Here is a 23,170-nt window from a genome sequence, read left to right as displayed (position 1 = left end):
TGTCAATGAGCCCAACGCTGCTCCGGCTAGGGGCAGCTGAGTTAATCCTTGGCTCGCGCCAGCAGGTCTGAGCTTAGACTGAGCACGTTGTCACCTGACGCTGCTCAGATGAGCACATCACGGCACTGCGCACCTGAACATTCCTCACTGCTCCCTTGACAACGCCACTTAGCAGCTCCAAATTAACTTCCGTTCGCTAAATGCAGCCCTTAGTAATAGGAAAGATTTCCAGCCGATAGAACCGTGGTGCTGCCTGTTAGTGCTGCTGCATATGAAGTGTCCCTCTTCTTCCCTCACCTGTCTGGTCTTCACACCGGCTGGCTGTGCTGTGGGGAAGACGGGCTAGCTGCTGTTTTCTTCTAGCTGATGGCGTTCTGGTTCCATCTCCCTTGCTCAGGAGAGGGGCGGAAGCACCGTCCCTCGGCTCTGGAGTAATTTACTAAATTTAAATCGTATAAGACAAATCCGTGTTCACTCACTTCTCCCGTTAAGCAATGTGCAGCCCGTTACAGGGCAGAGAGCAGTCTCCTGTAAGCCCAGCCACTGAAAACCTCCTGTCCTTGCGAAAAGTCCTTGCATAATTTTGCATAATTGGCAGCGTTTCGCATAAAAGGGGAGTTGTGGTTATATTTTTCTTCACTGTATTTATGCATAATTTCCCTTCAGATCAGAGATAATTAACCACTGGGAATGTTAACATGCTGGTAATGGGAGATGGCATGATGCTGGCCTGGCGGTGAGCAGGGAGGGGGCCGGCCAGCTGGGAGGCAGTGGCTGCCTCTCTGGAGATGCACCTGGAAGCCGTATCTCTGCGGCTGTCTGCTCTGAGCACTGTAATTGGTAGGGAATGGAGAGGGTGCTTGTTCCTCCCCTGCTCAGGCACTTGTGCTGAAATTTCCCTCAGTGACACAATGAAGGCTGGTTCTGGGCCAGCTCGAAAGGTGGACTAACTAGCCAGATTTCTGTCTCGGTGCCCACAACCCCTAAGCAGCCGTGCAATGTGCAGCTCTGGTTTGAGTTACTCTGTCCTCCCTCCAGTAGACCCATCCACCCCTTGGTATTCCCATCCCATGCCCTCGGCTGGTCAGGGGACTGTGTGCGTTCCAGGTGCATTTAACTCCAGAAGCCCTGCTGTTTGTCCAGGAAAGGAGAATGGTCCAGTGGTTAGGGGATGAGCCTGTGACTCGGTAGAACTGGGTTCGAGTCCCTGCTCTGCCTTGCCCCAGACTTTGGGCAAGTCACATGGCATCTTGGTTCCCAGCTGTACAGTGGGGATAACACACTGCTGTAATGGGCCATGTAGCTGAGCAGCTTGCTATGCCAGGCAGAGGGGCCGACAGATCAGTGCAGGGTCATCAGTGAGAGAGAGAGGCATCGAGTCAAGAAAGCATCTGGGTGTCAATGTGGAGACGTACTGAACCCACCGCTGTGATGCTGCACACAATCTAGCTGGTGGTGCAATCAGCTTAGGAAGGCAGAGACTCCTGCCCTGCGAGGGATCGTGTACCTTGCCAAGGAGTGTGGGGTGTTCCAAAAGGAATGATTTCATGGTCCTGGAGGTGGATGTTAAGGCCGGCAGGGACCATTCTGAGCATCCAGTGTGACCACCTCCATCACACAGACCAGAGAGCCTTGCCACGGGAATTCCTGAATGAACCAGCGTCTTTTATAAAGAGACACACGATCTTTATTTCAAGACTATAGGTGCTTGAGAATTCCCTCATCCCCATGGTCCAATGGCTAATTCCCCTCCAGGCTAAGAATTTACACCGTATTTCCAGGATGTTTGTCTAAGGACAGCTTCCAGCCATTGGCTCCCGATCCTTTGTCTGCTGGAGAGAAGAGCCTTCTGCTATCCTCTTTTCCCCAGCCAGGTCCTTTGGGGTCACTTCTCCTCTGAATTGTCTCTTGGAGAAACTCAGTAAGTCTGGAGCTGAAGGAGCCAGCAGTGCACACAGCGGTATGGATTCGCTTCCTGCAGAGCCTTCTGTGCTAGTGCTCAAGCATTCAAATGAAACGCCGGCTTTTCCTGAGCAACGGGTCTCCCTCTGAAGCAGAGTGCAAGCCCCGGGCCTTCCCTGGGGTCCAGTCTGCAGTCAGCATGGACTGTGAGGGTTCGAAGGGTTAACACTGGAACCTGCCTTCTCCCAGGCCCATCCTGTCATGGTGACGTTCTAGCAACAGTCCTAGCAGGGCCCAGACTTGTTCCTCCCAGCGCTCTGTGCTAGTGGCAAGGTCCCATTACTAAACCGGCTGGCGGGGGGCAGGGCTACTGTCGAGGCTGGCATCTGAATGCAGAAGTAGGCTGCTGTCAGCTCGCGAGACCAGGCTGCCTCTCCTGTCCACAGGCAGGTAGCAAGGGAGCCTGGTGTGATTGGGACACAGCTTGTAGGGGCCCAAGTACATCAGCTGCAGCCCCGGAGCTGCGCTGCCGTCAGTCATTCCTTGGCCGGGACGTCACATCCCAGAATGGAGGGTCTGGATTTCCTGGATCCCGAAGGCTGATGCGGGGTGCCTTTTGGGTGGGGTGAACAACGCCGAACCCGTGATGTCAAGCAGCTCCCAGGCCCAGCAGTGCCCTTGCTTCGATCACACTGTCACAGGATCCTTGAAAAGGGGGGGTGCAAGGGACCAGGAGAGGTCACGTCGTCCAGCCCCTTGCGCTGAGGCAGCACCAGGTAACCCTAACCTGGCCCTGACGGGTTTGTGCAGCCACATCCGCCCTTGGGAGCCTGCTCCAGGGCTTAACTACCCAGAGAGTTAGAAAGTTTCTCCTAATATCGAACCTAACTCTCCCATGCTGCAGATGAAGCCCATTGCTCCTTGTCCTACCATCAGTGGGCATAGAGATCCTTGTCCTTTAATACCAGGATGTAACATGTGAAAACTGTTCTCAGGTTCCCGCACTCTTTTCTCAAGACTAAACATGCCCAGGGTTTCTAACCTCTCCTTGTAGGTTAGGTTTTCTAAGCCTTTGATCGTTTTTGCTGCTTTCCTGTGGACTCTCTCCAGTTTGTCCACATCTTTCCTAAAGTGTTTCGCCCAGAACTGGACACAGTCTCCAGCTGAGGCCTCCACTGTGTTGAGCAGAGTGGGACAGTCACCTTCTGTGTCTGACATACGAAGTCCTGTTACCACACCCCAGAATGATTACCAGCCTTTTTTTGCAATTACATCAGATTGTTGACTCGCATTAAATCTGATCCACTGGAACCCCCAGCTCCTTTCCAGCAGTGCTGCCACCTAGCCAGGCAGTCCTCAGTTTGGACTTGTGCATTTGAGCTTTCCTTCCTAAGGGTAATAGTTTGCATCTGTCCTTACTGAATTTCCTCTTGTTGGTTTCAGACCAATTTGTCAAGGTCATTTTGAATTCAAATTCTGCCCTGCAAAGTGCTTGCAGCCCCTCCCAGCTTGGTGTCATCTGCACATTTGATCAGCCTACTCTCCACTGCATTATCCAAGTCATTAATGAAAATACTGAATAGTCCCAGACCCAGGACTGACCCCTGTGGGGACCCCACCAGATACATCCTCTGTTTGACGGTGGACCAGCGATAGCTACTCTTTGAGTACATGCGTTCGACCCGTTGTGCACCCGCCTTATAATCATTTCATCTAGACTGCGTTTCCCTAGTTTGCTTGTGAGAGTGTCAAAAGCCTTACTCACATCAAGCTGTCCCACAGCTACTACTTTCCCCTCCCCGCATCCACTAGGCCAGTAACCTTCTCAAAAAAAGAAATGAGGTTGGTTTGGCGTGATTTGTTCTTGACAGATCCACTCTGGCTGTTCCTTATCACCCTGTTGTCCTCCAGGTGCTTACACATTGATTGTTTAATCGTTGTTCAGTATCTTTCCGGGTATCGAAGTGAGGCTGCCTGGTCTGTGGTTGCATGATTTTCAAGGCGCTCTGCACAGAAAAGGGCTAGAAATGCTCTTTTAAATGAGCTGAGATTAACCCTGACTTTTCTAGGTCCTTCCCGTCCAGGCTGGGTTGGGGGCTGGGGTGTACCCACAGCCATGTGCCCCATGGGCCTGGCTCTCCTGCTGTGCCTGATGTGGAGATTTGTCACACCAGGATCTCTGCTCCTGGCCTCTCTGGGCTAGGGATATATTGACAATCCAAGCGCCCAATCTGTGTGCGTGGGGTGAGTGGGGAGCCCTGCCTCAGACAGGCTGATCCAGCTCCGCGGTGGAGGAGCAGTGCTGATGGCCCTCAGTTGGATTAGCCCTGGCACGGAGTCTGCTTAGCAATATGCAGCTGGTGACTCTGCAGGCTGTGTCCTTCCAGTACGAGGTAATGCTGCCCCAAGCCTAGTGCTTTTGGGTTGCTGTGCTGCATTTTTGGGATGCAGCATAAAACCCAGGTGCTGTTGAGGATCCTCTAGCCCTAAACTTAGGACCTGGGGGAGTGTCATGTGGGTTGGCCTGTCCCCCTACATTTCCCCTGGCATTTTAGTTGGGTTCAAGAGTCGCCCTTAAATCCTAGCCGAAAACTGTGCTTTACACAGCTGCTGCGTCCCACCCCAGAAGTGGCTGCCATCCAGGTGGGGATGGATATTTGCAAAGTGCTTTGGGATCCGTGGGGCTGAAAGGTGCTATGTCAATGCAAGATGATTAGTGCTGCCTATAGAATCACGGAATCATAGACTTTGAGGTCCGAAGGGACCATTATGATCGTCTAGTCTGACCTCCTGCGCAACGCAGGCCACAGCATCTCACCCACCCACTCCTGTAACAAGTTATGGCTGGATTAGTTAAGTGCGGTCTGACTGCAGCTGGAGCCCAGTGCAGTGCACCTGGTTTCCTGGCCTGCTCGCCTGTCTTTACTCCGGGACTGGCAGCAGGAGGACGGTGGCAGTGTCATCACACGTGGTTTTTAATTGCGTGTGGTGTCATGCGTTAGTGCCGTCTGTGCTGGAAATTCTATATGTCCTTGAATCTTGCTCTGTGCAGCAATACGTTCTCCGGCGTGAATAGGCTTGTGCTGGGAGCCACCTTTGGCCAAGGACACAATGCAGCTGAGCGTGTTTGGGGGCACAAGGCAGTTGTGAATTAAGGCCTTATCGGAGATGGACGTGTGTTGTCACCAAGTCTCAAGCTAAGCGCTGGGGAGCAGTGTAAAACAGAGCTCTGCCTAATCGCTTCTCCGTCTGACTGACGGGTTACCTACCGCAAGGCACAGTCTCCTAATCGCACACAATCCAGAGCAGTCTTGGGTCGAAACCGCCTTGCAGCCCCCTCTGCATGTCACAGTCTGGTCTGGAATTCACTCTCGCTGTCATTTGTTTGTGTCAAAATGGCGCTGGGGCCTCCGGCGGGATGGAGAGTCCCTGTGGTAGGTACAGTACAGATGCCCCGAAGAGCTTCCAGGGTAACTAGACCGGACAGATGAAGGGCTGTTATCCTTGCAATGCTGATGGTGAGGTCGAGGGCCAGAGGGGACTTGACTGGCCCAGGGTCACACAGGAACCTGTAGGAGAGACAGTCCTCACTCCAGTGCCTCAATCCCGAGTCCATCCCCAGCAGCAAATTCTCCCCAGAGGGGCCTGAGTTCTGAGGGCCCCCAAACCCTTCATTACTCCCCCCAGTATCCTTCAGAGTCCATAGTGTTTCTGGGGCTTCCTCCTCCGGTGATCTAGGAGCTCTGATTGCTCTTCCCTTGCCTTCAAATGAGCCCAGCATTGGCTGCAGGAGTTTTCCCATCTTACTGCTGGCGCGTCCTTGGGTTTGAGCTCTTCTTTTCTTTCTCCTCCCCTACTTTCCCCAGCTACTTCAATTTCTGAGTCAGGGCCTCAGCCGGGGTGGCAGCTGCTCCAGGGTGAATAGGCTGTGGAGGGGGAGAGCATGTGTAAGGAATGGGATGGAGATTAGAAAGACTATTATGCCATTCCGTAAGCCAGTGGTGAGTCTATTCTGTGTGGCACTGGCTACCCCATCTCCAAAGGATGGTGCAGAGCTAGGGGGCTTCAGAGAACAGTGACCAGAGTGATCAAGGGCCTGGCGACGCTTTCCTCTTGACAGACTAAAAAGATTGAGGCTGTTACCTCAGAGAGGAGTCGAATAAGAGGGGACATAAGTCCATAAAATACTGACCGATCTGGAGAAAGGAGATCGGGAGCTTCTCTTCTCCCCGTCTCATGACACAAGGACAAGGGGACATGCAATGAAACCAAAAGGGGACAAATTCAGAATGGATCAGAGAGCATGGTTTTTTTCACACTATGTGCCACTAGTCTGTGGAGCTCACTGCCACATGATGTCACCGCGGCCAAGAGTTTGGCAAGAATCCAAGGGAGTTGGACATTATATGGGTACCAAGCCTAGCCAGAATAACAATGGTCAATTCGAACCAAGTTTTGGAGGGGTTGGGGGGGCAGGGGGGGACTCTCCCGGGGTAGATTATCGCCTGTCTGTTCACTGTTCACCTTCTTCTAAGAGTATAAAGCATCTCGTACGGGCATTGTCGGAGATGAATAACTGGTCTGACCCAGTCTGGGAACACTTGAGTTCCTAAGAAGAAAGCCACCGCAGCATGCTTTCCTGCAGGGCCCACAGGAGCAAACAGATGCTGAGGGGGAGGGAAGGTCTTTGCTTGTCTCCTTCAGAAGGTGCAGAGCACAATGTGAGAGGAGGAACCCAGTGTCTGGCTTGGCATGGGCCCACGTGGGAACAGATTTAGCTAGAAAGCTGGGTGGATCCTTAGTGCAGTCCTGTGCTGAACTGGCACTGGAGCTAAACTGGTGCCCAGCGGATGTTTGGCTGTCGGCTTTCCCATCACGCTGCTTCCCTCTTGGTGCAGGGGAGTCCCCGTGGCTCAGACTGCTGCCCGCGCGTGGGCGTTGGAGCAGCCTGGCCTGCTCTGCTGCTGGCTGAGCAGTGCTTGCAACGGGGCTGGCTGCCCTTGGTCCACAGCAACTCTGTCCCTGCTGGGTTTACAGTGAGGACACGTCAGAGTTGTACCAGGTGCAGGAAAAACGTTGAGGTGCAGCACTTAATGCCATCACCAGCAGCCCAGACTTGGGAGTTTCCAGGCAGAGAGGGGATGCTTGATGCTCTGCATTTCAGTCCCTAGGAATTCTCTGCTTGCCTTGGCTCTTGGCATCATGCCCCCACATGGAAAGCCCAGTCTCCAGTGCCTGAGAACCATGCCAAGCCAGCCTCCGGGGTTGCCTTGAAGTGTGAGTGCTGTGTGTGCAGCTGGGTCTGCTCCCTGGGTCAGCTGGCTGGCACAGCGAGAACACACCCGTCTGCCCAGGCCTGGAGAGAAGGGTACAGCAGGTCAGACACTTTTCCCAAAGTGCTCAAAGTCCTGCTCTTTAGTGCAGGCTAGATCGTGTGCACCACCCATCCCCCCCACCCCAGCCCACTCATACCCTCAGTCATGCTCCTGGCCAAGGGTAAACCAAGAGAAATCCGCCTTCCTGAATTCTCCAGAAATCTGGTTCACTGGAGCAGCTCCAGCTCCCTCGGGGCGGAGGGGTGATCAAGACATGATCAGCCAGTAAAACCAGCCTGGATGTGCAGTGTGCTCCTGAGACTGGTGGTCGTGTCATAACTCCATCCACCCCGGGAGGCCTCCATCAGTCCTGATGGGCAGAGGGGAGCAATTGTTGTGCAGTGGTTGCATAGGGATCTCCTCCATATCACTGGCCCCTTCTGTGGACTTGGTCATGGATGCCTCCAATATACAGAAGTATAGGAAGTGCCCGACGGCGTCAGGCCAAGACTCCAGCCCAGCCACATGGCTCCAGCAGCTTCAGAGAGAGGTGCAAGAGGCCCCCTAGTGGGCAGTGGTGAGAGAGCCTGCACTGGAAAAGTTTCCTCCTGACCCCCAGCAGTTGGGGCATGTCTATACTTACCTCCGGAGCGATCGATCCAGTGGGGGTCGATTTAGCCTGCCTAGTGAAGACACGATAAAACGCCCGCTGAGCGCTCTCCTCGGTACTCCACCGGAGCGAGAAGCGTAGGCAGAGTCGCTGGAGCGTCACCACGGTAAGTAGATCTAAGTACGTCGACTTCAGCTACGCTATTCATGTAGCTGATGTTGCGTAACTTAGATTGATTCTGTCTCCTCCCCTTCCCCCTAGACCAGCCTTAGTTTGGCTGCTGCTCTGCAGCAGGAGGGTTTATAGTGCTTCCCAAGCTCTTGTAAACGAACTCAGGTAACTTTGGCTGTTCTTAGTATCTTCATGCATGTCCTGTCCCTTTGAATCCTGCAGATTTCTTGGCTTCTGTGACATATTGTGGTAGAGAGTTCCATAGGCTCTGTCATCTGAAAAAGTATTGCCCTTCATCAGTCTGCTTGAATTTTGCCACCTTTCTGAGTCATTGAGTGTCCCCTGGCTGTTGTGTGACGAGATGGAGTGGATGGAAGTCCTGATCTCCCTTCTCTCTCCCATTCACTATTTTATAGATGATCAGATTCCCCCCAGCTCCCCCCCCACATTGATCTCCCCTCTGAGATAAACATTCCTGTTTGTTTCAGTCTCTCCTCTGAGCAGAGATTTCTCCAGTTCGCTGATCGTTCCCATCAGTCTCTGAACCCCTGGCTCTGCAGTGTTTTGGACATAGGGTGACTGGAACCACACCATTATGTATAGGATAGTCTGTGTCCTGTTCCTTCTCCAGCTAAACCGCTTGTTAGTTTTTTTGGATTGCTGCTGCACTCTGAGCAGAGGCTTTCATTGATCTACCTTCAGTGATGGCCATGTCTTTTACTTGAGTGGATACAATTAATTTAGACCCCAATCAGAGGTACATTTGGCTCACATCTGAGCGAGTGTCCTTCCCTGACAGCTATTCTTTCCATGTAGCCCCGTAAGTATACAAATCTGCGGCCCAGTGAAAAGCTGGGGCCAGTGTAATGTGGATGTTTAATATTAACATAACCCTAGGAATGTGGTGCTGATGGCGTTGCTCTCGTCCATATCTCATTTGGTTTTAAAAAACCAAACCAGTCCCACTGTTCTTGAATTTCCTGACAGCCGCTGAGGAACGTGCAGCGTGCTGCAGGATTTGCATGAGTGCCACAAGTCCCGGGGGAAGGTTTGCCGTTGCGTGGGAGCCCAGCTGGGTTTAGGATGTGTGGAGCTTTGATTACCATAACCTCGACATAAGGAAATCGAACCAGCCTGAATCCCCGCTAACAGTCCGCCTGCTAAAAATGCCCTTTATTTGTGTGACCTCTCGGATCCCTGACTCCCTTACTGGAGTGCGATTTATGAACAGTGCTGCTCCCTCTCCATTAGCGCCCGCACCACGAAGCCGAAAATAAATAAGACTTTGAAAGCTGTTCTAACGGAAGCTTTGGGAAGTGAGTCGTAATCTGTCACTTTGGTGTCAGCCTGCTCCTGATGACTCTATGCCTTACCGTGCAATAATTGCCACTCTCCACTTATTATTCCACATTAACGATCAGCGCTTGCCTGTCTCTTCCCCTCTCGGAGAAGAGTCTGCTTTGTGCTATGCAAACGTGTGTGGATTTTAAGGTCATTCTCGAATATTTGAACACTGCTGCTTATTTTGGTTGTTGATGGCAGCTGGCTTGCGCTTGCCAGTCAGCAGAGTCTTGTATTCCAGGCCGTATTCGCTCGCCTGAGCCGCTAGAACCGCTCTCCTAAGCGAAGCTGGGAAATGTGGGGACTTTAATAAACTCCCCCTCTCACTTTTGGGGAGTAGCGGGAAAGTTCAGCCCATGGTGGGACTTTTTTCTGTTTTCCAGCTCATTTTTTCTGTAAGTTAATCAAACTGTGACTGTATGGTGATTACCACTAATTAGTAGCCTTCATTAGCAGCTTCTGTTTTAGATTTGTATATGTTAAACCTAAGTGGTTAAGAGTTGGGTAACGAATTTTTTTCTTTGCTTGCAGATTGTGGTTTCATGTGTTGTATTAACTTCTTGACTGCACAGCTGTGAAATAAGTTTCCAGGCATGTGTTTTAAGGCTGGCATAGCTGGAAGCAGAGGCTTGCTTTAGTCAAGAACAACAAGGAGGTCTGGTTTAGGGTTATCTAAGCATCTCATCCTCTGTGTAGTGCTGGGTCAAACAGGTGACTTCCAGCACGTGGTCCTTCAGAGCGGATTTCAGAGCGCTTTACTTGTTACTTCTGCGTGAAGCTTCATTCTTTCAAAGGCAGGATCCGGGCAGGCTGATTCGAGCTGAACAAAAATGTACTTGTGTGCTTGCAAACTGGAAAGTCCATTTGTTTTCACCCAAAATTGAATTTTTTCAATTTTCTTCTTCCTGAAATAAAAACTTCAAAATAATTTGTTGGTGTTTGAACAAAACATTTGGAGTGGAATGGCAAGTGGAAATGATATTTCAAAACGAAAATGTTGATTTGAATGGACATTTCTGAATCTTTTTCAGTGTGTTTCAGTCAAAGCTATTTGCTAAACTTGACCTAAATTTGTGAGTTTTAGTGCCCCTCAAAATGCATTTTTTGACAAATTTATGTTTGCTGAAAACTTTTACCCAGCTTTAGGCCAGATACTATAGTGATGGGCTGCTGGGTGTGATGAAGTGGGACTGTTCTTAATGTTTGCCCTGAATGCTGTGTGGGTGCCTCAGTTTCTGGCCAATCCTCTGTCTCCTGGCAACTAATGGCCAGGCCCTTCCCCCCTGCAAGGGGATGCTAAAGGTGTGGGAGAACAGAGAAGTCAGGTGACCTCCTGGCCCGGGAAAGGAATTGAGCAGAGAAAATGGGGCTGGAGGGGGTTTCAGTTGGGAGCTGACTGGGGACAGGAAGTGAGTGCAGATGTGGAGGTCTGCCTTGCTGGGCCCCAGAATGGACCCGGCTGAGGGGTCCTGTTCTCTATACCTACAAGCTCTGTTTTAGACCGTGTTCCTGTCATCGAATAAACCTCTGTTTTACTGGCTGGCTGAGAGTCACGTCTGACTGTGAAGTGGGAGTGCAGGACCCTCTGGCTTCTCCAGGACCCCACCTGGGCGGACTCGCTGTGGGAAGCGCACGGAGGGGCAGAGGATGCTGAATGCTCCAAGGAGAGACCCAGGAGGTGAAGCCGTGTGAGCTTCTTGCCCTGGAGACAGTCTGCTCCAAGGGAGAGGAGGCTCCCCAAAGTCCTGCCTGGCTTTGTGGGGAGCAGTTCCAGAGCATTGCCCGGGGACTCCGTGACACAGGGTATAACCCTAAATGAAGATAAAAGGCAGATACAGATTGGAAAATCAAGACCCTAAGATGCACAAGCGACAAAGTGGCAGAGGGGTTTTGGAACGTGCCATTGGCAGCCTGGGATCTGGGCTCCTCTGTCTCTTGGCCGCAGTGCAGTGTAGATTAGAATTACACTTCCCCCAGCTTTGGAATTCGCCTTGTGGGTAGACCAGGGGTCTGGGTGTTGACTCATCACGCAACAGCAGGCCAGTCGCTCTGCCTCCCTGTGTCTCTGCCCAACAGATGCTCGGGGCCTGCAAAGTACGAACAAAACGGTCCAGTGACTCTTGGAGACCAGGTCCCCCTCCTTTCCCAGCAGATGCACGATGCGCCCCTGGGTGAGGCGGTTCGTCTGGGTGTTTCGCGGGATGGGGCACAGGTGTGCAGTCCTCGCTTCAGAGTCAGAACGCACTGCAGCTCTCTGGGCTTGCTGATGAAGCCTGAGCATCCTGTGAAAAGCCCTTGCAAAGTTCATGGCCTAGGCCCTGAGTTCAGATTGGAGGCAAATGGGCCTCTGATTCTAAACCCATGTGGAACTTAGCTGTGTTTCTCTGTCTGCTCCACTGGGTCCTGCCCATTCTCTCTGCCCTGAGTCAGTCTCACTGCATGGCACAAGAGGCTTCTCTGCAGTTCCTGCCACCTGGAGCAGCGTCTGGTGTTCCTCTGGCTCATCAGCGCCTCCCACCTTTTCCTTTCTGTAGTGCCTCTCTGACCCTCTCCTGTAAGTTTCTCCATGGCCATAATACTGAACTCCAGGCTGTCTCGGGATGAAAAGAGTTAAGCAGAGAGAAGTGGTGTGGTCTGAGCCTCCATTACAGCACCGAGGAACGGCGATAAAACCTGTGCTGCCCCAGGAAGTGGGAGGGCTTTAACCGGCCTGCGTGCCTGGTTCGGCCTCAGGTTCCTATTGGAATTGCATGCCAGGCAGATGGCAAACAAACTGGAGCCCCGTCTGTGGCTCCTCTAAATGCTCTTCTCTACATCTCAGAGCCAAGCTGTGGAAGAAAACGGTTGCAATGGCCAGTGTTGCAGGGTGCATGGTGAGCAGAGTGTAAAGGGAGCGGATCGGAGAATCATAGAATATCAGGGTTGGATCATCTAGATGACCTCAGGAGGTCATCTAGTCCAACCCCCTGCTCAAAGCAGGCTCCATCCTCTTTGGAACCCCCTTTCAGGTAGTTGAAAGCAGCTATTAAATCCCCCCTCATTCTTCTCTTCTGCAGGCTAAACAAGCCCAGTTCCCTCAGCCTCTCCTCATAAGCCATGTGCCCCAGCCCCCTAATCATTTTTGTTGCCCTCCACTGGACTCTTTCCAGTCTTTCCACATCCTTCTTGTAGTGTGGGGCCCAAAACTGGACACAGTACTCTAGATGAGGCCTCACCAGTGTCGAATAGAGGGGAATGATCACGTGCCTCGATCTGTAGGCAGTGCCCCTACTTATACAGCCCAAAGTGCCATTAGCCTTCTTGGCAACAAGGGCACACTGTCAACTCATATCCAGCTTCTCTTCCACTGTAACCCCTAGGTCCTTTTCTGCAGAACTGCTGCCTAGCCATTTGGTCCCTAGTCTGTAACTGTGCATGGGATTCTTCTGTCCTAAGTGCAGGACTCTGCACTTGTCCTTGTTGAACCTCATCAGATTTCTTTTGACCCAATCATCTAATTTGTCTAGGTCCCTCTGTATCCTATCCCTATCCTCTAGCATATCTACCACTCCTCCCAGTTTGGTGTCATCTGCAAATTTGCTGAGAATGCAATCCATGCCATCTGCCATCCTCCTGATCATTAATGAAGATATTGAACAAAACTGGCCCCAGCACCGACCCTTGGGGCACTCTGCTTGATACCGGCCGCCAACTAGCCATTGAGCCATTGATCGCTACCCGTTGAGCCCGATGATCTAGCCAGCTTTCTATCCCTCTGTCCTTTTACTTTGTCCTGAAGGACAGCAGCTCCAGCACTCTAGCCCTTGGAGTGTGGCAAGAGCTTTTGATATGTGGAATGGGTCCAGGTTCCACAGCTGGAATCTCAAACTTACGGCACCTGGGAGTGCTTTGGTTATTGGTAAGACTGGTACCTACTGAACTGACAGCTTCATCTGTGTGTGTGGACAGTTTGTTGTTGGGGGGAAACGAATGCAAAACACTCTGTTCTTCCATTTCCCGTCAGTATCTACCCCTGCTGTATTTGTAGAGAGCAGTCAGATCCCCTCTCAGCTTGCATTGTGCTAGGCCAAACAAGCCAAGCTCTCCCAGGCCCCTCTCAGAAGACAGGCTTCCCTTCCCTGGGTCATCCTAGTAGGTCTCAGCTGCACCTTTCCGGTGCTGATGAACCGTACACGGTATTCCAAAGGAGGGCTCAGCAGTGCTTTATCCAATGGCATTAACACTTCCCTCACCCAGTGCACACAAGGATTGCACTTTACTTGTTTTACAGCAGCATCACATTGGTGGCTTGTCATTGTCTGTGATCGACCCACATGCCAAGGCCTCTTCTCTTCTGTGGCTGTCACCCAATGAGCCCTGAGCTTGTAACAGACATTCTTGTTGTTACTCCCCTGCACTTTGTGCTCTTACATTTCATCCCATTGCTGTTAGGCCAGGCTTCACGGCCGCCCTGTATGATATTCTGATCCTCCTCTTTATTGACGATGCCTACCAGCATGGGGTCATCCGCATGTTTCGTTAGCGCATTCCTGCTTCTTGTGCCAAGGCATCAACAAAAATATCTAAATGGGAACAGTCCCGAGTCATCCTTGAAGAACTCCTTCAGTCCGAGTCGAGGGAACCCAGAACAGCTTCTTCCACATCCCCCTGCGGCTTGCTAGTGAGGCGGCTTATAGACTGTGTAGTCTAGTGTCTGGAGTCAAGACCCTGGGTTCTAATCCAGGCTGTCACTGACTCCTGGTGTGACTCTGGACCTGTTTGCAGGGTTCAGTGTCTGTACCGCATTCTAAGGCCCTCTGGTTCCTTCACCGCTATTTCTCTAGCCCCCTTCAGTCGAGTGTCACAAGTTTCAGTGCATTTACCCTCCGTGCTATTATACCGGGGAGATTAAGTGACTCACCCAGGGCCTCTCAGGGAGTCAGTGGTGGAGCAGGAAATTGAAGACAGATCTCTCGTCCCAGGCTAGCGCTCTAACCATTGGGACGTCCTTCCTCTCTGGTGAGCTGCTGTACGGTTGGAGTGCAAATCACTGTTGTTGCCTTGCTTGGCATCAGCTGCTTCCTTCTCATGCTGGGACGCTGTCATCGCTTCTTGTGCGCCCCGGGGATCGGCAGCTCCAGATGGGCCATGATAGTCACCTTTCTTCCCGTCTGCAAGTCTGATCTGCCATGCCGCTGCCAAAGCACCTCTTGCTGTCCTGCTCCAAAGATTTATGGCTGCCTCCACTCGCCCGCCCGCTCCCTCCTTGCTTTCTTTTTTTGGTCACATCTGAAAACCTGCAGGTCGCGTCCTGTTAATGAGAGTCTGAGAGGTGTGGACGCATGTTGTCAGTCGGGATTCGGCTGTTGTCAGCGTATGCACTGCTCCCACTTCCCCCTCGCCACTTAATTTTCCCAGAGTGACACGCGGGCGTGTAATCGCAACCTGGCTCGCAGTCTGGGCTAAGGAATGTATGCAGATAGCCATTTCTTTTCGCTTGCTGACTGCGCTGGAAATAATGAGTTTCCGAGTCAGGGAGCTGCTTCCAATTTACATTCACGTCCCATAGCTGGAGCAGCGAGCTCTCTGCTCTAACCTTTGCCATAAAATATGGCATTTGAATGCCCCTGCCCCTTCCCAGTAAGCCCTTTTCTGCAGTGCAAACCGTTCAGCGGTGGGGCCGGATCTTGGGAACTGTGATTATAGTGAGTTTCCATCTACGTCTCTCTTTAGCAGTCTGGTCAGGCAGCCCTTCAGTGAACTAGATCCAAGCTTTCACTGAAGGGAAGAAAGTTTTTCAGCTGCAGCTAGCTTTTCCCTTCCCTTCCCATTCATTTTTCTAAATTAAAGACACAGTGAAATAAAAAGCCACCTGGCTGCATTTTATTTTAGGAACAGCTTTTTTTCCCCGGGTGAAATAAACCAGAAGTCCGTGACGTTCAGCGTCTTCCGTCTGAAATGTACAGATTGCTCAGTTATTGGCTAAGGCCTCTGGTTCAAAATAAGTCAATAACCTGGCGATTTGAGATAATCAGTTAGGTAATGCTTTCCCAAATTATCGGCCCAGCCTATGAATAATGACCTGAGATTCAAGCCTGTTTAGCAAATGGTCTTAATCTGTTGGTGCTTTCTGACCTGTTGGACGTCTGTCCTGTTTGCCTCTGCTCTGTTCTGGGTGGGGAGGGAAGTTGGGCATGTGGGAATTTTCCACGAACTTAAGCTGCCGATCTGCTCTGGTTTCTATCAAGGAAAGCAGCAGTGAACTGGGAGGAGACTGTCTTCCTGCTGTTTCTGCTGTGATGGGTCCATTTGAAAGAACACTGAATCTCATTACTGTAAATATCGTTCTGAGCCCTCCCTCAATGTCTGGGCCTGTCTAATGAAAGCGTGCCAGGCATTAGTGTGGTGCTGCTGCATTTCACCAAGCACTCGGGGTCCCTGCACCACCACTGACCCTTGCTCATGGCACGTTGACTTTTCACTAACCAATATCCATTCATTTATATACAGTGCTGCCTGCTCCACTCAAAGCAACAAGCCAAAGTGCGGCATTCAGTTGAGGCAAGATTCCCTGTGAAAGGGAAGCACTTGCTGCTCTGCCGAGGGCTGCATCGCCACCGGGTTATATTTAACGGGGGGAGGGGGGGGTGAGAGGTTGCTGGAGTTGGGTATTCCAGGTCAGCTGGCATCTCTCCTATTCACCCGCACCAATGCTCAAATAGGCGGGATTTAGTGGAACTGCCTAGGGCAGGGGAGCTAGCCTGGCAGGGGGGAGCTAGCTGCAGAGGATTTTGGCACCTGCCTTCTTGCTGCAGTGTCTTAAACAGGACATCTTGTGTGATGGGTGGGGAGAGGAACCCATGGGTGGCTCTGAGCCTGACAGAAAGAGCGTGTTCTTGCAGCACAGAGGTCCTGAGACGCAAGCGCCTTCGTTGAGGAAGGCTAGGTGCTATGCCAAGGTCAGGCACGCAGACTGTGGGGCCAGGTAGATAACTGAGCATTGTTAGTGATGATTTGCATTACATAGCACCCGGGAGCCAGGCCTGTATTGTGCTGGGTGCTGTAGAATCACAGGGTGAAAAGCCGGCCCCTGCCCCAGAGAGCTCCCTATCAGAGTATGAGACGAGATGTCAGGTAGAGATGGATGGGGGAGCACATGGAAACACTGAGACAGTACTGACATCTGCTCAGCCCTGAGTGCTCCATGGATCGTCTGAGCGGCTGGTCTCTCGTGGGGCTGAATTCAGCAGGGACTCCCCCAGGACCATCAGCCACTCGTGCCCAGATGCTGCCCCACAGCTGGTAGGGCACATGGGTGTTTCTCGGGTGCTGTTGCCCTGGCTTGCTAGAGCAGGTTCAGAGACCTGACCCGAGCAGCCTCGACAGCTGGGGAAGGAGGCTACGGGAGCCCAGCTCCAAGGCTGCATTCAGGCCTTGTCTATTCAGGAAGGATTTTCCGTACAAACTCAGGTTCGTTATCCCAGTGTAGCCTCAGCCCAGGCCTCCGGGTCTGGGGGAAGAGCTGCCCTTTCTCCATGCAGCTTGTCTCTCTTGGGAAGGGATTTGAGCTAAGCCGGAAGGATCCAAATGGAAGAGTCTCAGGCCTGGGAGGGCGAAGGGCAGCTAAACCATGGACGTCTCTGGGGAGACAAGGCCTTGGAGACCCCTGTGTGGAGGCCAGCCCAGCTTCCCGTTGCCTGTCCTGCTGGGTGGGTGGAGGACTCGAATCACTGTCAGTGAGATAAGAGGCTGTGCAGGGCAGCACCAGGCCTTGTGGGGTTTGGTCCCTGGCCCTGCTGCCAGCTTGGGCTGTAGCCCTGCTCGCAGCCTGCATGCAGCTGGGCATACGAGTGGGTGCCGGGCAGGAGTACCTGACTGCTGCCCTGCCAGAAAACTCAACTCTCCCCTTCCCTGCCCAAGGGGCTCCCTAGTGCAAATGTGCCCTGCTACCTGGCTGACCCCACCATCTGCTGGGAGCTGGGGTCAGGGCTTGGCTCCCTGGAGCAGATTCTCCACCTCGCACTGGGAAGTGCTGTGCTCCCCAGGGAGAGTCTCCCAGCCAGCCAGTTACACCACTGAACAGGCCAAGCCTCATCTTAATGGTGACTCATTATGGGCCAAGTGCCACTGTCCCCTCTGGCTGGTGGCCCCAGGTTCGTCAGCCCCTCTGTCCCCAGCCAGCGGGCTTCAGTCTCTGGCCTGAGCGGCAGGGGCCTGTGCTTGGAGGCCAAGGCCAGGTTCGATCCCTCGCCGGCCCAGGCTGGGGTTTGTGTCTTGTCCCACAGGGTGTGGGTTCCCCCTCGCACCATCAGTCTCGAATGTTCTCTCTCCTTTCTTGCTCTCCCAGGACACCCAGAAGGCCAAGCAATTCCTGCCCTTCCTGCAGCGGGCCGGCCGCTCCGAGGCGGTGGTGGAGTACGTCTTCAGCGGCTCTCGGCTCAAGCTGTACATGCCAAAGGAAACCTGCCTTATCACCTTCCTGCTAGCAGGTGAGCCAGCCTTGTGTTTGTGGGTGTGGGGCTTGTGCGCGTGCTGTGTCCGTCCCTTGCTGGGCGGGCAGCGGCTCAGCCTGCCCTTGATCTGCGGTGCCCGGCAGGGGCATGGCTTGTTGTCTCCCTTCACCACGCGGGAGCTCTCAGGCCTGCCATGCCGCAGCGTGAGAAGTGTTTGGAATGGGGGAAGGTCCCCAGTCCGTGTGTCCATCCCAGTGCCCCAGCTCTCTTTGTAACTGATCTGAGTCTGATTCTCCTAAGGCCAGGAGGGCACAGAGTGCATGCTCCCTCCGGGGTCTCCCCTCCCCACGCTGCTGTGGCCCCTGATGTTCTGCCAGCATCGGCTCTTTGTGTGCAGGGGAGCGAGCAGCACTTAACCCAGGTCTGGGCCTTGCAGCACCTTGGCCACATGTCCTGCGCTGTGTAAACCTGCCTGGTGCCCTTCCAGGTGGAGAGGCTCTTTTTCCCTAGTGCCTGCTTTGGCCCTGGGCCAGTGTTTCTAGGGGACCCCCCCTCAACTTATCTCCAGCTCAGAGCCCGCTTTCTTCCATCTTCCCATGGCTCACTGCCTCCTACAGGGGAGATCCAGGTTTGGGCCCTGGCCCCTCCTGGCGGCCCTGGTACCTGAGCCAGCTACTCTGCTCTGTTCCATCCACACGTAGCTCTGTCTGTCCTGTGCCTTCATCTCTCCCGGCAAAGCACAGCCTCGAGCCATGTGCTTGGAACAATGTTCGTTTATGCGCTCAAGGAGCCATATGCTTCATTTCTTCCCCGCTGATGAGCAGTAAAACGTGCCTTTCTTGGCGCTTGCTGCCTCCTGGAGGGGCTGTGTTGTTACGGGTGAGGCAGCGTCTTTCCCCATCACGCTCGGCACTGAGCCCGTGAAGTCTGCTCTGCCTCTTCGTTCTCACAGATCTCTTGGGTGATGAGTCTCGCCTGGCCACAGCGGGCTTGCTGGCAGCCACTTGCCATCTGCCCCGGGTCTCCTCCTCCCTGCCAGGCCCTTGGAACTGCCTCCCCTTGCCTCTCACTCTTCTTTCGGCAGGTAGATGGAGTCACAGGACGCAGTGCGTCTTGCTGAAGGATATGGGGCCCGACATCACAGCTGCTTCCCCCACTGTCAGTTCTTGTTGAGCATCTCTCTCATTGCATGTGAAGTTAATGATCACTCTGCAACTTGCTATGCCTTCTAGAGGGATTAATCGAGCTGGGGCGCCGTAATCAGACATGACTGCGGGCTCTGCTGAGGCGAGAGTGCTAAGCTGTCAGAATCCCGGCGCCAGGGCCACGTTAACGGCTGAGACTGGGGCCACACGCGCTCCGGCGCTTGTTTGCACAGCTCTGCTCTCACTGGAGATCCTCCCTTCCTCCTGCCAGGGTGCAGAGAAGGGTCTCTGGGTCACTGGCAGGCAGTCATGGAGGCCTGGCCGTTGGCCTACAAACAGACCTCGGCTTTCTTCCCTCCGCTGGTCCCCAGGGAGATCCCACGTGGCATGGGCAGCTGAGCCTTTGAGTCATGATGTAGGAGGAAGGCAAGACAGCTGGCTCTGGTTCAGTTCTTTGTTTTATTAACACTTCTATTTATCTCTCCACACTTCTCTGCCTGGTGCCTAAATCTGGGCTTTCCCGTGACCCAGGCTCCCTGTGGAAGGAAAATGCCGCACTGGGGCTCTCCTCCAGGTGAGGGATGTCCTTACGGTGCCTAGCCAGGCCGGCAGGGAGTATCCCAAGCCCCGCTGGTCTCTGCTCCTCTCGGGTGCCCCGACGTCAGCGGCTCCATGGTGACACTGCTCTGTTTGGTCTCCATGCAACCAACTTATTCTCCAGCCAGCTCTTGGAGTGGTTCAGGCAGAGTCCGAGTGGTAGCAGGGTCACTCTGTGGCCTCCCAGCAGGCTGCTGGTGTATCTGCTGCAGCCCTCCCAGAGTCGGGTCCTGAATCTCATTGAGCAGTGAGCTGAACAGATGTGAAATGTATTAGCTGGTAGCTACAGTGGAGCGTTGCGAAAACAGCTGTGGCCCTTGTATACTAAAAGCCCTCTGTTAATCAAGCAACGGTTCTGAGCTGCTTGCAGCTCAGTGCTAGGAGCTCTGGGCCCTGTTCTGCCGGCCGCCTCTGCTCCTGGCTTCGCAGGTGTTTTGTGTCCCGGGGAGGGGGATGTGTTTTGAGGGGATGTTCTTGCTGTTTGCAAGCTGTTGGGCTCCCTGTGCCACTGCCACACATGGATACATCCTGGACCTGGGGTTCTTGTGGCCGAGCATATGGCTGACTGGACAAACTCTCTGTGACGAGATGGCATTTCCTCATGCCGCTTTGCCCTGCACCCTGGCTTGGGTGCCGGTTCCGGTGCGAGCTGCGTGCTAGGAGATTGGTATCTCTGCGGTAGCCATCCAATTGTCTCCCTGGCCCAGGTCCCCACCTCTGTGCCGGGCAAGCCCTCGGGAATCCTCAGGGGTTGTTTGAAAGGAATCTGTGAGAGCTGCAAATTCTGTGCTAGGAATGGCTCTTCCCCGTGCAATCAATGGCCGGATGCAGGTAGGGCTCCTCCGCAGTACCTAGGTGCTGTCTGTCTGGCCCTGTGGCAGCGTAACCCAGGCGCTGGTGTGTGAAGCTGAACGTGTTTGACTCTCCTGGTAGAGGGGATGCCCAGGACCCCTGGCCCAGGACCCACTCACGGGGGGTGGCAGATGGCCCAGACCTCTGTGTACAGAGTGGGGTCAGTGCACCTTACGTTTTTGGTGGGGAGCATGTTGGCCAGCTCTTCTGTGATGTTATGTTTCCATCTGGATAATTCAGACTCTCCCGTCTGGCTTTGATTCGGGTCACTTGTCCTCATCCCTCTGCCCCACTTCTGACTGAAGCCAGGCCTCTCCCAGGGCTACGAACCCCCAGCCTGGCACTAGGTAGCTCGGCCTGGGGCTGCCAGAGGGTGTCTCGACTGCACCCCAGTGGTGGCGGCATGTAGGGTAGGTGTGGTACATGGCGCAGTGGAAGGCAGGTTCCTCACTGCTGGCGCCTTTCCCACTGCCTGCCTCCTGCCAGAGCCTTTCTCCACTGCTGGAGTCTTTCACTGCAGCTGTGGGACACTGCTGCTCGATATAGCACAGTAGCCATGAGAGGCACTGGCTGGGTGAGTAGAGCCCTATAGGTATCTATGCAGGTACGTTCCCACAAGGTTCAGGCTGTCCTTGCTCTCCCTGTCTACACTGCTGTTTGTACCCTCGCTCTCTACTGGGGAGGGAGGTCACTCTGCCTCGTTGTCAGGGGTGGTAGTCTTGGGGCTCGGGCCACACCGGCAGGGCTGGGCCATATGCAGTCCACCAGGCCCAGAACCACAAACAGGCAAACGCACCACAACAGTCTGGGGCTTTGGTCCCTACCCGTGGGTGGGGCAGCGCCTGATGTAGTCTTTAGCCCCCAGCCTCTCAGCTGGGGCTGACAAAAATGAACAGTTGGGCCCTAGCTGGCGGGGCGGGACAGGGCTGATAGCCGGCTGTAGCCTAAGCCTCCAGGCTAAGGTAGCCGGCAAACACACCCAGTCAGTAGCTCTAGCCCTATGGGTGGGGCAGAGCAGGGAGCAGGCTTTCGCTTCAGCTTGTGGGCTTAGCAGCCAGCAAACACACACAGTCTCGGGGTTCAGCTAGGCATGAGCACCCGCACGGTCTAGGGGCTCCAGAGAGGTTGAGCACCCAATGGGCAGTCCAGGGTGCTAGTGGGGGGAGGGGGAGTCAAGAAGTACAGGCCTCCTGGCCTAAACTGAGTAGTGGCAGGGGGATGTGGGCCCACCCTACACCACCGTGTCCCAGCCCAGGGCCCTAACAGCGGCAGAGTGATCCGTCCCGGGTTGGCAGGGGTCCAGCCGCAACACACTGACCCAGAAGCAGTCAGCCCTGTATCCAACCTGTCTTCAGGTGCTCCTTGGCTTCCTCCTGCCTCCCTGGAATTTGGTACTTCTGGTGTCCACTGGTCCTCGAGCTCCTCTGGGTCTGTCTCCTCTAGGGGCAGGGTGCGGCCGAGCTCAGGTTCTGTTCCTGGTGCCGCAGCAGGGCACAGGCATCCATCTCCTCTGCTGGCTCCAGCCCAAGTGAGCTGCAGAGCCTTCCTTTTATACTTCCTGCCCCGCCCCAGTATTCTGACGGGGCTCTGCTCACCAAGGGGAGTGTAGTGGTGCCTCAGTGCACTGTACTAGGGATGTGTGTAATGTGCCCGCACTCTGTGCTGCCAAAAGGGTACATCTCCACCACACACTCCTTTGTGTACAGCAGCGGCTGGCAGGCATAGCCATCTGCCATGTGCCCCTGCTCGGAGCAGGGCTGGCGACCCGGCATGTTTGCACCAGCACTCCTGCCAGTGCAGCTGCACCAGCTGTGGAAACAGCATGGAGTCTCGTGAAAAACTGCTGTGTTTGAGGGAATGTGTAGGCTAAGGTGCTAACAAGCCAGTCACTGCCCAGTGTTACACAAGCTCAGGGTTGGTACACAGGGATCTCCGCCTGCTTCGCACCGTGGCATATGCACCACGGAGCAGCCTGTTCACCTTTTGTTAAGGATACAGAAAACAAGGAAAAACAGCTACAGCCTGTGCAATGTAAAATGCTGAGTAGAGCTTTTCCTGTAACAGCCTCCTGCGTCCCCTTTCCCTTTCACCAGAGGGAGTTGGGGAAGGAAAAGGCCCCTGTTTGCCAGTCTCTGCGATGGTAGAAAGGCAGTGATAACTCTTCTTATGGGGAGAAGAGATGACGTTAGCTGAGATGGGCTGAGGCTGCTGCTAAGTCCAATCCTGTTTTATCCCGGGTGGTGGTTGGGATTGAGCCGGAGCCAGTAGGGATGGCGATGTCAGCTGGGTCCCTTTTTCTGGCCACCACTCATTATCGGGAGGGAAAAGGCCCACGGTCCCAAGAGATGGTGGGGCATGGCAGCCAGAATGGTGGAGCTCACTCAAGTAGGTTCTGTCTGTTCTTCCGTCTCTTTCCCCAAAGCCTCTTGCTGTAAGGACCCAAAAAGGAGTGATGGATGGAACAGCCCATCCCGTCATTACATTATCTACCAGTTAGACCTAGTTTCCCCTCCCAGTTTTGGGTCACTGATTTCTAATGTGACTCAGTCCTTGGGCTATATCTGGAGGCTGTTTTGTTTGGGCTAATTTGGCTTTTTTGCCCCCTTCGTATGTTTTCCCATCAACACGTGTTGCTACCGGTTATTGTGACACTTTATGAATGTTCCTGCACTCTTTGCACTGAGCTTGCAACGAGGGTAAATACGTAGCCCAATTACTGTAACAGGGCCAAGGCCTCCATCACCCCCAGTTCCCAAGAGTCTCCAGTTTCTGGGGAGGACTATTGGCAGAGGGAAGCTGTTACAT

General features: G+C 53.7%; 1 protein-coding gene across 1 annotated transcript in view; it reads left to right on the top strand.

Annotated features, from left to right (window-relative positions):
- The window catches only part of SND1 (staphylococcal nuclease and tudor domain containing 1), a 446,649-nt gene that overhangs the window by 340,617 nt on the left and 82,862 nt on the right, over nucleotides 1–23,170 (top strand). Inside the window, exon 15 of the mRNA XM_075061914.1 lies at nucleotides 17,666–17,807. Coding sequence (XP_074918015.1) covers nucleotides 17,666–17,807 — 142 coding nt within the window. The remainder of the gene's footprint in view (nucleotides 1–17,665; nucleotides 17,808–23,170) is intronic.

Source organism: Chelonoidis abingdonii, chromosome 1 (assembly GCF_003597395.2).
Source record: "Chelonoidis abingdonii isolate Lonesome George chromosome 1, CheloAbing_2.0, whole genome shotgun sequence".
Classification (NCBI taxonomy): domain Eukaryota; kingdom Metazoa; phylum Chordata; order Testudines; family Testudinidae; genus Chelonoidis; species Chelonoidis abingdonii.
This window is presented reverse-complemented; position numbering and strand designations above follow the sequence as displayed.